The sequence below is a fragment of the Symphalangus syndactylus genome, chromosome 15 (genome assembly GCF_028878055.3).
Source record: "Symphalangus syndactylus isolate Jambi chromosome 15, NHGRI_mSymSyn1-v2.1_pri, whole genome shotgun sequence".
Taxonomy (NCBI): domain Eukaryota; kingdom Metazoa; phylum Chordata; class Mammalia; order Primates; family Hylobatidae; genus Symphalangus; species Symphalangus syndactylus.
The window spans coordinates 11,399,906-11,415,563 of record NC_072437.2 but is presented as its reverse complement, the minus strand read 5'-3'; the positions used below and the strand labels follow the sequence as shown (position 1 = coordinate 11,415,563).

At 35.4% G+C, this 15,658-nt stretch overlaps 1 protein-coding gene across 3 annotated transcripts in view; it reads left to right on the top strand.

Moving 5' to 3' along the window:
* Positions 1–15,658, top strand: part of MYO16 (myosin XVI) — a 706,512-nt gene that overhangs the window by 319,256 nt on the left and 371,598 nt on the right. For all 3 annotated transcript variants that reach the window (XM_055244378.2, XM_063618637.1, XM_063618636.1), the window contains exons 8-9: positions 5,949–6,024; positions 8,841–8,994. In XM_055244378.2, coding sequence (XP_055100353.2) covers positions 5,949–6,024; positions 8,841–8,994 — 230 coding nt within the window. The remainder of the gene's footprint in view (positions 1–5,948; positions 6,025–8,840; positions 8,995–15,658) is intronic.

Below are 15,658 nucleotides of genomic sequence, written 5' to 3'. Positions count from 1 at the left end.
AAGGCAATCTGAACTAATTTTTGACTTCCATTGTTTTTCTTTTCTTTCTGAATTTCTCTTTCCCTTCCTCCTGTCTTCATTTTTCCCTACCTTACTCCATATTTTATTTGTTTTGTTCTTTCATTTTCTTTCTTCTTGCCTTCCTTCCGTCATTTCTGACATATGATATAAAAGCAAGAAAATGTCTCGAATCTTTAATATAAAGCAATACTCATTCTTGCAACTATTTTAATGTCCTGGGAACCTACAATATATATTTTATCTTTCAGATTTAAAGATAGCTTCTCTTTCTTTAGCAAATGATATATTTGGAAATCAAAATAACTTCTAAATATAAGTACCCTGCTATATATAACATGAATAAGTACTACTGAAATAATTTGTGTTCTGCAAAACCAAACACTAATTTTGAATGGGCCTGTAGGAAATCCAACAATAGGACATACTATTGAAAACCTAATTAATTTTATAGTGAGAACACTGGCAAGAGCCATAATTATTTAAGGAGATCTCTTGGAATGCCTGGGCAAAATGCTCTGCATGAATGAAAAATGTCACAGAAAAATGTTACAAAACCAAACAAACAAACCCCACTGCAGATTGAAGAAACTATTGTCATTCTAACAAGTCAAATAATGCAAGAAACGAAAATGAAAGGCAAGGTTAGGAAAGGAGAAAGGATAATAAAAATACCAAAGAATCTCCAAAAAACTTTAAAAATTAGAACCATTAAGTGAATTTGTCAATTTTTTTACAGTACTAGTGTGACAAGCATAACATAGATAGTAATATGTTTAACAAATAATGTGCAATATTTGTACACTTCACACTACAAAACATTGCAGTGACAATTGAAAACTTATGCAAATAGAGAGGTAAGCCACACTCATTGATATGCAGTTGTCATTGAGACACCGAATATTGTTAAGGTATCTGGTAAGGCAGAATAGCGCCCCCAATGATGTCCATGCCCTAATCCCCAGAACCTGTCAATATATTACGAGGCTAAATAAAGAACTTGGCATCGTAACTAAGCTAAGGATCATAAGCTGGAAAGATTTTCCTGGATTCTCTAGATGGGCCCAGTGTAATCACATGGGCCCTTAGAAGCAGAGACTTGTTCTTGGCTGAGAGACAGAGGGGGTGTGACTGTGGGAAAATGGCCAGAGATGTGCAATATTGCTGCTTTGAAGATGGTGGAAGGGGAGGGACCATTAACCAAGGAATGTGGGTGACCTCAAAACTGGAGAAGCCAGAAACAAATTCTCCCTTATAACCAGAAGGGAACATGCTACCAGAGCCCTGGTGTCAGCCCAGTGATACCTGTGTCAGACTTCTGACCTATGGAATTGTAAGACAATACATTTTTATTGTTTAAGCCGTGAAACTTGTGGTGATTTGTTAAGGCATATCAAACTGATATAGTAGCTACCTATTTAAAACAATCCCAACCTAAAGCCTGGCAGTCTTTTTTAATAGAAATTGGAAAATTCATCCTAAAAATTATGGAATGCAAAGTACCTATAATAGACAAAATGTTCTTGAAGGAATAAGACACAGACTTTTTTCAGGACTTACTATAAGTCTTTCACTTGTAAGATTTCAGAACTTTCTATAAATCTATACGCATAAAGTTGTTAGGTAATACAGCAAGGATAGACCAGTAGATCAATGGAACCTAAAATATAGTGGCTACAAATGAACAGAACAAGCCAGCTGATTTCCTATGAAGGTCTCAAGGCAGTTCGATAAGAAAAAATGGTCTTCTCCACAAATGTTGCTGAAAAACAAATGTTGCTGGACCATCCTGGCCTTTACATGGCATTCACAAAAACTCACTTGAAATGGACCACAAATATAAAAGTTAAAATTATAAAGCTTTCAGAAGAAACTATAGTAGAATATTATTATGAACTTTGAGTAGATAAAAATAGGTACAGATATTGTACTTAAAAGAAATAAAAGTGTTTTTCTGCTCATCAAAAGACATTTTTAAGAATATGACGAGGCAAGCCATAGAATGGGAGGAAATATATGTAATACTAAAGTTGAAAAATTAAAAGAAATTAAATTTACGGTTTAAGTTTATACTAGAATGGGCATGAAGTAGCGCCTCCCCCCACCCACCCCAAGTAAGAGTTAAGAAAGAATATTAACTGCTCCTCTGTAAGGTCTGTGCAGCATTAACCGTATCTCTCCCCAGCATATATTGTAAGTTCTGTAAGCTCCTGTTTTTCTTGCTGTGCAACTGGAAGGTCACACGATCCATAAGCATGAGTTGCAAGACATGTTTCCCAAGATGTAAGCTGAGTCCTAAGAATGTCACCTGATAATTAACTGCTTTGTTCTGGCTTTTGTAAGCCAGCTTCCTGCATCATGTAATTCCTGCCTCAAGGAGCATAAAAGGTGTTCATTTTCTGTGTTTGCTGCTCAGACTTTCAGGATGCATGTCTGCTGAGCCAGTGTACACCTAAAATATACCCTCCTGAACGCCATTTGGTCTCTCCAGTCCCTGATTTCCCACTACAATACATATATCTGAAAAATGCATCCAGATCATATAAAAATGCAGATAGCCTAATAGTAAAAAGTTAAACAATGCAGTAATAAAGAGACAAGAAATTATCGCGTAGACAATTCACAAAAGACGGTCATCAAGCACATGAAAGTGTTCAATGTCACTAGTCATCAAGGAAATGTAAATTAACCTACAATGGGATAGTACTTCAGTGGCTAAAATTGTTTTACTATGACAATATCAAGTGTTGGAGAACATGTGGCAAAATTGCCAGTGAGGATAAAAAAAATAGTAAAACCACTTGGTAAATTTTTCTGGCAATTTCTTATAAAGTTAAATATACACTTACCAGATTACCCAGAATTCTATTTTAGAGTGTTCAAAAGAGACAAATGAGAATCTACGTTGACTAAAATGACCTATGTCCATAGTAGCCTTATTCAAAAAGCCAGAAACAAATGGCTCAACTCTCAAGAAGAAAACGATGAACTATTGTAATGTAGTTGTACAATGGGCTACAACTCAACAATGAAGAGAGAAACTGTCAATGCATGCACAAGCATGGATGAATCTCAAGAATACTATATTGGGCGAGCATATGTATTTCTGTGTTTTATTTATGTGAAGTTTAAGAGTAGACGAAACTAATCTGGGGTGCTATAAATCATACTGTGTTTTCTCGTATGGGATGAAGATTGACCACAGTGGGACAGGGGGAACTGTTGGTGATGAGAAATGTTCTATATCTTATTTGTGGTGCTGATTACACAGGTACACACATTTGCCCAAATTTTATAACTGTGCGCTTATTATTGTCCATTTTATTGCCTTTAAATTATTTCATTGTTTAAAAAAAGGATATTCGTAGAAGTACAGCTAAGACAGCTTCAGTTTTCAGCATAACACAGTTGAGGTCTTTTAATTTTATGATTTGACTTCCGTTGTTTTGACTCCTCTTGCCTAGGAAAAAAATAGTACCTACCAACATTTATCAATTGAGTATGAGCTACTTTGTATTATAGAAACACACATTATTTCAGGACTTACTATTCTCTATAAATCAAAAAGACATACAATGACCATTTTAAAATATTTGGAACAGAATCATAATAAAAAATTGCATTTTCTCTGTCCCTATTTGAGACATAAAGAAAGTGGTGGTAATTTTCATTTGATGAAAATTTACAGCCTTTAAGGTTGCCTAGCAACCTTAAATGTCTATATTGTAAAAGACAAGTTTGAAAAATAATGTTACAACTTACAAAGTTTTTAAGAATTAATAAAACAGGCCAGGTTCGGTGGCTCATGCCTGTAATCTCAGCACTTTGGGAGACCAAGTCAGGGCTGATCACTTGAGGTTAGGAGTTCAAGACCAGCCTGGCCAACATGACGAAACCCCATCTCTATTAAAAACATAAAAATTATCTAGGTGTGGTGGTGCATGCTGGCAATCCCAGCTACTCTGGAGGCTGAGACACGAGAATCGCTTGAACCTGGGAGAAGGCGGTTGCGGTGAGCCGAGATGGTGTCACTGCACTCCAGCTTGGGTGAGAAAGTGAAACAACATCTCAAAAAAATAAAAATAAATAAAAATAAAAAAGAGAGACATTAATAAACATAGAATGCATAAATGAGAATATAAAACAGATAAAAGTCAAAGTGATTGAACTGTTAAGCAAAAATACCATAGAAAAAATCAATAATACCTCAAATTGGTTCTTGTAATGAGATGAACCAAGTTTTGGAAATATTGGTCAGAAAGATGACTGATAGTGTGCATTCAAATGGAAACGTAACTATACAAACAGCACAGCTATTCAAAAGACAACAAAAGAAAAAGCACAATAAGAAGATATAACCAACAACATCATGCCAGCACATTTGGAAACTCAGGCAAAACTGGCAAATCCCTAGAAAGTAATAACTTTAAAAAAGCATTATATAAAATCATACCAAAAAGAAAGCCAGGAGAGTCCTGCTCCATTTTCAAAGCAATGCACCATAAACCACAATGATCTATTCTTTTACACCCAAGAATTTAACAACAAGTAAATGCCTGGTAATATTATTAAGTAGAAAGTGGAGCAACAGAAAGCCTTGTTAGGAGTAGGAGTGTAAATCTGAGCAATCTCTTGAAAAAAAAATATATTGGCACTGTCTAGTCACTTTGATGCTGTCCAAACTGACAATTTCATTTCTGAGTACATATATCCTGAAGAAAGTCTTGTATGTGTGCACCAAGAGCTATAAATGAGACTACTTATAGGAACATTATTTGTAAAAACAAATAAATGACTGCAAATGGCTTGAATATTCACTGGGAGAAAGGTGGATCAATTGTGATATATTTGTACAATACAATTCCATGCAGCCAAGAAAAAGAATGAGCCTGGGTTAAACCCATCAAGTCTGATGACTCAAAAATTTCATGGTAAGCCATGAAAACAAGGCATGCAAGAATCTATACAATAGGATTTCATTTCTATAAATGGCACAACCAGATTAAGCAGTATGTTGCTTAGGGATACTTCCATATATGTGTGCTAAGCATATAGAGAAGATATTAATGGTTAGCTGAAAAGTCATGATAGTGGCCAGCTCTGGGAAATAGAGAGAGGCATAGTTTTGGGGAGAAACACACGAAGATATCATTAAAAAAAATGTCGAGTACGTATTTTTAAAAGTGGAGTATACTGAAATTTATTTCATTATTGCCCTTTCAATAACACATGTATATTATATATACCCTTTATATGTGTGATATATTATAATAATTTAAAATATATATTTATCAAGTCACTTCACTCTTATAACTTGAGATTGCATTTTTCTAGTGGTCCAATGTGACTTTAAGTTCCTACTGCCCACGTTGCTGTCATAGAGGAACAATGCCAACAAGTTAGACTTCAATGAATTGCTCAATTAAAACAGAACAAAACACACTATACCATTTAACTCCTCACATAAGGAGTATAGCATATGTACCTTCAGGTTATATTATGGCATATAGTCTACACTGTCCTGTTGTACTTTGTTGTATTTTGCCTTTCATGTTTTAAAGTTTCAGTGTAGTGATTCATTCAGTGTAACTTACTTTAAAATACATTTTTACTGTTATGTAACTAGTTTCTCATCCTAGAAATACGTATAATAGAAACCTGAAAGTTATAAAGTGTCCTTTTCAAATCTCCAGTGATTAAATCCTTATTGGATAAATAATTTTTGTTCTGAATCCAGAAAGGGCTGAAATAATTTGAGTATCTGACATTTTTAGAAAAGGCACTGGGAAAGGGGACAGGAAGGACTTCTGAGTGGGAATGCTCATACTGCCTCATGCCAGCTGCTAGCTGGACAGCACAGTGTCTGACTTACTGATGAATCCTAGCTTCTGCCATGGTGGTTCCTATTTTAATTATCTTTAATATTTCAGACAAACCTGGTGAAACTTCTTTTGATGCATCAGGCAAACCCGCACCTTGTGAACTGTAATGAGGAGAAGCCATCAGGTAGGTTAGGAGCATCCTGGGACCATTGAGCAGGTACTGTTTTCCTCCTTTCATATTGGAGTATCCATCCATCTTCAGCACAGCTACAAAGTGAGAGCTGGACACGCCTGTGAAGCTGTGTAACAACCAGCCCAGTTCAAGCACAATTCATCATCGCCTATGTATGGCTCCATTGCAAGAGGCTATTCACAGTTTAATCCACACTGTACTGTTGTACTTTGATGTATTTTGCCTTTCATGTTTTAAACTTTCAGGATAGTGATTCATTCAGTGTAACTTACTTTAAAATACATTCTTACTATTATTTAACTAGTATCTCATCCTGCCAAATACATGCTTATCCGTTAAGGTATTTTTTAAAAATAACAGCGTTATTATCTGTGCAGATATTTAAACTACAAGAAAAATACAGAGGCTGACATTCTCATGCAAATTTAAAACATTGAAAATCTTGACTTAATGTTGCTTATTTTTTAATAAATATATTTTTGAAGATTTCTAAAATTATTTTAGTCACTGCCCTTTTGTACATTCATATACTTAGCTACTCGGAGGCTGAGGCAGGAGAATGGCGTGAACCCGGGAGGCGGAGCTTGCAGTGAGCCGAGATTGCGCCACTGCACTCCAGCCCGGGCGACAGAGCGAGACTCTGTCTTAAAAAAAATAAAAATAATAAAAAAAAATGGATGCTACATTAATTTTGTAGCTTTCAAAATTTAACAGAAAGTTACTACTCATAATTATTTGTGCAGTAGGAAAAAGAGTTCTGAAAAACAAAGAGAAAAATCTAGCATAAGTAATACCATAATATCAAAATTTCGAAGACAGTAATTGATCTGAATAACAATAAATATATTCTTCCTCTTGCTATACCTCTGCTAACTTAAACGTACTTTACTTTTGAGATTTGTCATTTGATATACTTTCAGGAGTATGAATTTCTAATAAATCTCCAGCTGAAGCCAGAGAAGGGATTTTTCTCTATTTGTTATTTATTGGAATTAAGTATCATTGTCTAATGTTTATTACTTCATCTTCTCTGCTAAACTGAAGATTTACCAAACAGAAATTTTAGACAGCTTAATAGTCACAAACTTGAGAATCAAGCTAATATTACTTATAGTCTAGTAATTTTAACATTAACTATATTAGTATGCTAATGATAAATATCAAAAGAACAAATAGAAATTTTTAGGTGTTTTCTTTTTGAAACTGTGTTTACTGTGAATACAAGTCACATCCTCTGTTAACTCTCATCTGGTTCTAACAGTAGCTCACATTTTCCAAGTTCGTATTCCTGGCTCATTTCCCAGACAAGGGAGGATATGACTGACCTTTGACTGCATGGACTCCCATGCCACACTCTCACCATTTAGGTCTAGTGTCGTTTCAAACAGATGTCCAGGCATGGCAGTTGACAGTCTTAGGAACGGAGGCAAGGAATGAGCTTCTGGTCTAGACTCAGCGCTGGTTATCTCAGCACAGTGCATGAGGACTCTCTCAGGCAACTTTTACCACATTGGTCATGCAAAATCGACCAGCAACCTAGCACCTTATTCATGGCCTGTTGGCAATACGAGGCACAGTGCTGGGCCCATAATAGATCCTCAGTGAAGATTTGCTAGTTGAATAAAAATACTTTTATCACATGCAAGAAGCAAAGAGTTGTAATGCAGTGAGAGGTTTCAGCTAAAGCAGATATGCCAATAATCTAGGCAGCAAGAAGATAAACTAGATAAAACCAGATGCAAGAACAGAGCACAGAACAGTAAATCGGAAACCCATGCTACAACTGAGCAAAGGAAAGTCGTCATCAGTACTATAGTATATTGCTGTTATTTTATGTTTCTTGAATTTGGAATGGATTCATAAAAAAATATTTGCAGGAAAAACAATTTGTTAGGTGGGACAGAAATTTAATCTCCCAAAGTAAGAAAGCTGAGCACTCACCTACTTCTTACATGTATATAATTTAATCTGAGGCAAATCATGATAAAATCTTTACATAAATATCTTCTTGTGGCAGCTACATTACTGTGACCAGCCCAGAAAGCCACATAACTCTAATTTATAGACACAGGTGGTCACACAGTCTGGTCCTGACGATTGAGAAGAAGCAGCTGCCTCCAGTAGGTTCTTAATTGATATGAATGTTGATTTTTCCTCATGATCTATATCAGTTTCTCTATCAGTAATTGTTGTTAGTGTAAACTTGATTGACACATAGCTATGTTGCTGCCCAAACATGTTCAGATGTTACTGTTATGTGTAATTTGTAAGGAAATATATTTACTTATATTTGCGATTGATAAAGGTAAAAATACTATGGCTAGAGGGCAGACCCCTTGTTTAAATAATACAACTGAGTATTTACTTGTACAACTACCCATTTAGTAGAATGTTTATAGAATGCCAGTTACACGCTTTATAACCCAGTTGGTGGGAAAGTGTAACTATTTCTGTAATTTTGGTTCATAGTCACCAAGATGCAGGACAAGTTTTACCGAAAATGAAATGACATTAAGTTTGTTGAAGCTTAGATTCTCAATGATTTTTTCTTTTACATATCACCATCTAGTGTATACTATTTTCTATTTCATTTATAATTAAATATGTCACTGATGTAAAACAAAATAGTCTTTTAAAATGACAGTACTTCAGTTTTATCCTAGCCATAAACTTTTAAGGTTTTTTGTTTTGATTCATACATTGATAAATTTTTGGCATTTTAAGCATATCAGAATTATTAAAAGTAAACAGATTTATGTGCTATCATCACCCATCATTTTTCTGATTTTCTTCCTTTTTTCTCGTAGATATTGCTGCCTCTGAGTTTATTGAGGAAATGCTGCTGAAAGCCGAAATTGCCTGGGAAGAAAAAATGAAAGAGCCTTTATCTGCTTCTACTTTAGCACAAGAAGAGCCCTATGAAGAGATAATTCACGATCTCCCCATCATGTCGAGTAAGCTGTAAGTGGCTTCCCGCTTATTCTCATTTGCCATCTTCTCTACCTGCTGGTCATTTTAGAGCCAATATGAAGTCTGACTCTCAGCCAAAAAGTTAGAACAATTAAAATGGCTTATCAATGTATGTACCAAACAATAGTTGTTTACAGTGATGAGTTAAACATAATTTTATAAAAACCCTCTGATTTAAAAACAATATGACTATATCAGTTATTAAGTCAGTTTCATGTGCCATGAGACCAAATAATATTTTAAACACGTTCCAAGATTTTAGCTAAACTGATAGTGAGGTTTCCAGTGGTTATCATTATGGCTAACTTTCCTGAAATAGAAAATACTGATATATGATTTTTTTCCTCTCATAAGCATAAATCTAATCATTTATTGTTGTGTATGTTATCTCCTAAAAATAACTTTCCTGTTGCATTGAAAATATAAAATGGATTGACAACATTTTCAAGGTCTGAAAAAGGGGCATAAAGTGTGACTAATAAGAATGACAAATAACAACTCACATTCGAATTAATGTTAAATTTACTGAAGAATAAGTGTTCATTTAACTCATAAAATAATGCTTATGTTTCCAGAGTTTCTCTTTGCCAGCATATGGATATACAAACACAGGTGTTATGTATATAACTTAGGTGTGCTTACATATTCATTCATTTTTAAATATTTTAAATATTTGTTCAGAATCTACTGACTGTGGTGCTTGGAATATATAACAAAACAGATAGCAAACATTGTCAGGTAGAGATGGACGGTGAATATCTAAATCAATAAGTAAATCTCTATGAATAAATAACATTGTATGTAATCTGTGGGACCTTTTAAAGTCTGTCACATCATTTTAAAGGCCTTCATTAACAGTAGTCAGGTAAAGAAATTGTGTATCCAGAGCAATATTATAAAAAATTGATAGCACCTATAAAATTACTGAAAGATAAATTATTAAACATTGGAAAGCTTGTTACCTCCAGAATGCTACTGCTAAAATATGCATTAAAAGAAGTAAGACAAACATGGAAAACTTTATGAATGTTTTAACATGATATACAAGTTCATTTAAAAGCATAGAAATACCCATGGTGAAAATGTACAAAAAGCAAATATATGAAAATCTGGATATTCTAATTCAACCCCTCTAAAATAGATCTCTATGAATTTATATATTCGTATTCTTCAGAGGTAGTGTTGTGGTTGCTGGAAAGAGCTTTGCCTTATGGCTAATATTTAGTTTGAATGGTTAAAGATGTTCATGCCCAACTTTCAAAAACAAATAGAACAAGTAGGCAATATATCAACAAGGGAATAGAAGACTTAAATAACACTATAAACCAACCAGATCTAACAGACATATTTAGAGCACTTCATCCCAAAATACTGGAATACATATTCTTTTCAATTGCACATGGAACATTCTTTTACTAAAATCAGAAATGAAAGAGGAACATTACTCCTGAATTTACAGAAACAAAAATAAGAGGAAATATTATGAACAATTGTATACCAAAATATTAGGTAACCAAGAAAACACCAAGAAACAAAACTAACTCAAGAAGGAAGAGAACATTGGAATAGACCTACAGCAAGTAAAGAGATTGAATCAGTCATCAAAAACTTCTCACAAAGAAAAGCTAATATCCACATGGCTTCAAGGCTGAATTCTTCCAAATGTTTAAAGAATTAACACCAATCTGTCACGAACACTTTCAAAAACAGAAGAGCAGGGAATTGTTTTTGACTCATTCTATCAGGTCAGAATTACCCAGATACAAAAATCAAATAAAAATGTCAGATAAAAAGAAAACAACAACCTTATGAATATAGCTTTAAGACACCTAAATAAAACACCAGCAAATCAGGTTGAGCCACATATAAAAAGGATTTCACAATATGTCTTTGTAAGATTTATGACAAGAAAGCAAGGCTGAGCATTCAAAAATCAGAAAATATGGTATATCATGTTAATAGAATAAAGAACAAAATCACATGATTATCTCAATAGATGCAGAAAAAGCATTTGACAAAGCCCAACACCCTTTTATGAGAAAAAAGTAAGTAAACTAAGAATGGCAGGAAATTTTCTCAGCCTGATAAGGGGCAAGAACCAAAAAATAAAAAAAAGAAAACAAAACAAAGACAAAACAGGGCTAACGTCGTACTCGGTGGTGACTGATCACTTACCCCATAAGATGAGGACAAAGGCAAGAGTGTCTGCTGTCCCCAGCTCTGTTCAACATTGTATTGGTGGTTTTAGCTCGAGCAACCTAGCAAGAAAATGAATGAATAAATAAATAAATAGTATCCAAACTGGAAATGAAGAAGTAAAACTATCTCTATGTTCAGATGACATAATCTTGTGTATAGAAAATTCTAAGGAATTTACCAAAAAATCCTATTTGAACTAAGAATATAGTTCAGGAGGATGGCAATACCCATGATCAAGGCATGGAAACAATCTGTATTTCTATACACAGCAATTCATAATTCAAAAATGAGATTGAAAACAAGCTTACCCAGTAGGGTAGAAAAAAAAGGAAAAATTAAAAATAATTTACAACAACATAAGAAAAACAAAACGCAAGAAAATTTAAGAACTGCAAGTTTTTACACCGAAAACTACAAAACATCACTGAAAGAAATTAAAAAGCCTAAATATATGGAAAGAAATATTAAATTCATGGATTAGAAGACTTACTATTGTTAACACAATCTCTATAAAAATACCAGATGACTTTTTGCAAAAATTGATAGGCCAATTTTTAAAATCACATAACAATTCAAGGACCCAGAATTCCTAAAATAATTATGTGAAAAAAGAACAAAGTTGGAGAACTCACACAACCCCATTTCAAAACTTACTTAAAATCTATGGTAACTAAGACATTGTGATACTGGCATAGGATGGAAATGTATTGACAGAATTGAACTGAGAATCCAAAAAGAATTCCTTACATTTCTGGTTAACTGATTTTTGCAAAGAATGCCAAGATGATTATATGGGAAAGAATAGCCTTTTACAATAAACAGTACTGAGACAACTGGATATTCACATGCAAAATAATGAGTTGGACCTGAACTTTATATTATACATAAAAATTAACTCAAAATGGATCATTGACCTAATGTAAGAGCTAAAACTATAAAACTGTCTTTAAAAAATGTAAATCTTTCTGACTTTGGATAAGGCAATGGTTTCTTACATATGACACCAAAAGATAAGCAATAAAAGCAAAAATAGATAAACTAAAGATTTTAGTGGTTTCAAAGACAGTAATAAGAAAGTGGAAAAAAAAGACACACAATGGGAGAAAATTTCTTCAGTGCTATATCTAACAAAATGTAAAAGGGTGCTTACAACTCAACAATAAAAAGACAACTCCCTTAAAAATGGGCAATGCATTTGAATAGATGTTTCTTCCAAGAAGATACAATCATAGCCCATAAGCACACACAAAAATACTCTACATTATTTATCAGGAAAATCCAAATGGAAACCACCATGAGATACCACTTTATACTTCCTAGAATGGCGATTAATAAAGAACAAAAAAAAAAGGCAAATCAGTGTTGGCAAGGATGAGGACGATCTGCCACTCTCGTATGGTAGCAGTGGGAATGTCAAACGGTGAGGCAGTGATGAAAAACAATTTGACAGTTCTCGAACAGTTAAACGTAGATTTACCACAGACCCATAAACTCTTCTCTTAGGGACATTGTTTATCTCCCAGATAATGAAAATGTATGTCTACACAAAAACCTATATATAAATATTCATAGGAGTTTTATCTATAAGGACAATAAAAAAAGGGGGAACAACTGTCCATGACTTCACCATGTATTCTGTCACCTGAATCATGGCTGCTCATTTTTCTTCATCATTTTTAACCCCAACTTCCTATTCCTTTGCATTCTAAAGGTGATTTGTTTTTTTTTTTTTCCCCAGAATATATTTTGCTGCAATTGCAAGACAGAATGGAATAGTTCATTTTTCTGTTATCTCAGGATACAAGTCAAATTTCTGCTTTACAATAAACTCATATTTATTGTTTCGGTGAGCATTTTGTGCAGTAAATCATGATATAGTAAGGTTAAGGACATCACTTCCACTATAGCCTGCTGTCAGTAAACACTTCCTGTCTTTAAATATTTGATGAATTGGAAATGCCTATGCTATTGGATTATCCCATATTTCACGTTTTCTAAGGTGTCTCCTATCCAATCAGCATTCCTAAGTTTTCCCCGTGTTGCCTGACTTTCAAGCTCATGTCTAAAAATGTGCAGCTTTAATTTCAAAGGCCCTTCCACCTGTAACATTCTATATCTGTAAGGTCAGATCCCTGTAAGCTTGCTTTCTCTTCTTTCCGTACTTGACTGCTCTTCACTCTGCTCCTCTATTCCTTCTGACTGGGCGCCTCCTCTCTGTGTTGCCTTTCTGTCTTTAGATGTGTTTAAGTGCCTCACTTGCTGTTATTGCCACTAATGAAACAGCTGCTGCTGAATATGCCCTTTAGCGTCTGAGCATGGACGTGCTCACCCAGGGTTTTCATCACTGAGCAGTTTGGATATGTGCCAACTTGCATCTCTAATATTCTAGTTCATAGAGCCCGTGAGAAAAAGCCCACAGAAATTCTACATGTTGCCTAAGTGGAGTAGTTCATTGATGAAAGGGTTTTTTTTACTTATTATTTGTAATAATGACAACAACAATTTTGACAGCTGATATTTTTTACTACAGTTACCAGGTGTTGAATCTTGAGCAAACTAGATTGGATAATTTCATTTAACTCTCAAAACAACACCTGGTTGCATGTCCTGTTACATAACCATTTGATACACACCTAGCTGAGGCTTGGAGCTTCAAGAACACGACTCATGCCACACGTGTGCTCAATCTGTTATTGTTTCAGCACGGAGGTCATTTTTATTTGTAATTCCAAAGCTTACCATTTGCTTTAAAAAGGAAATTGATAGTGCCTGAAGTCCCTCTCTGAGTGTTCCTGGTGAGGCCCGGTGGTGTGGTGCTTTTGGGCAGAGACTCCAGAGCCACTATCCAGCTTCAGATCCTGGCTCTGCCATTTACTGGCTCTATGACCTTAAGCAATTCAGTCAACCTCTTTGTGACATTTTTACTCAAGTGCAAAATGTGGGTGTTGTTTGTAAAGAATCTGGCTGATTTTTGTCCTTGGTTTCTGGGGGAGAACCAAATCCTTGGAATTTCCCACGGAATAACAGTGCCCTTGTTGCTCATGAGCCCTTTGGATCACATCTGAGTTTATCCTACCAGGTGAGATGACTCAGGATAGGGGCCTAGTCATGCCGGAAAAACCAACAATGTGATTAAAGACCAACAATGTGATTAAAGACCAACCATGTGATTAAAACCGGTCCAACCTCCAGGAGGAGCAGGACAGGCTCGAGATGGAGTTCAAACATGTGGCCAATGATGGCATCACTAATGCCTATGCGACGAGACACCAGTAAAAACTGTGGACATTGAGATGGAGTTCAATCATCACTGATGGAGTTCATCATCACTGATGCCTACGTGACGAGACACCAATAAAAACTGTGGACATTGAAGCTCTGTGGAGACTCCAAATTGGTGAGCACATCAGTGGGCTGGACGTTGATGTGCCCTGCATCCTTGGGGAGGGGGCTCAGAAGCTCTGCATTTGGGACCCTCTCAGACTTTTTCATATGTATTTGTTTGCCGGTCTTGTCTTAATTTGTATCCTTTATAATAAAGCTGTATTAGTACTTTGCTGAGTTTTGTGAGCCATTCTAGCAGATTGTCAAACCTGGGGGGCTCGTGAGAATCTCAGAATTTGTAGCTCGTTGCTCAAAAGTTCAAGTGGCCTGGGGACCCCCAAACTTTTGGCTGGAATCTAAAATGGGGGCAGTCTTGCTGAGGACTGTGCCCTTAACCTGTAGGCTCTGGGCTAACCCTTGGCGGTTAGCATAATTGTATTGCAGGACATCAGAGTCTGATGATGATAGTAATAATAACTGTATCATAGGGTTGTTCTTCATAATTGAGTTAATATTTATAGAGCATTTAGAGCAATATCTGCCTCATTGTAAGTACTAAATAATTGCTTAAGAAATGACCAAAAAAAGATGTTCTTCACTTATCTTTGAACTGGCAGCAAAAGCCTCTAAAGAAGAATGGCTTTGTAGCTATAGGCTGAGACAAAAACAGTGGTAGGCCTTCCGCTGGGTGCTTTTAAACTGATTATAACCATATGGAGAAAATCTTATTTTCTAAGCAGCTGGAAAGAAAATCTAGTATCAGGAAAGACCAGCTTTGGTTGGGTGAATACTCTGATGAGGTTGTGTGGGGGCTCAGTCTCCAGAGTTTCTGAGTCATCTGTGACCTGGGATAGAGAAGAAATGTCACTTTCCTAGGGATGAGAAAAGACTATGAGGAGGGGACCTAAGCAGGGCCGAGGGCCACATGAAAAGGGACTGCTTGGAGTTGATCCCAGGGTGGCCTCAGCCAAGTGGCTCTTGGGGAGGAGAAATACCCCACGGGGATTTTTGAATGAAATAATATATCACGCAGTGTGCCCCTTTTGACCTTAGTAAAAGAATAAGACTCACAATAGATTTGGGGGAAGGTCTTAAAAATGTCAGATATTAATATTAATCCTTGGATCTTTAT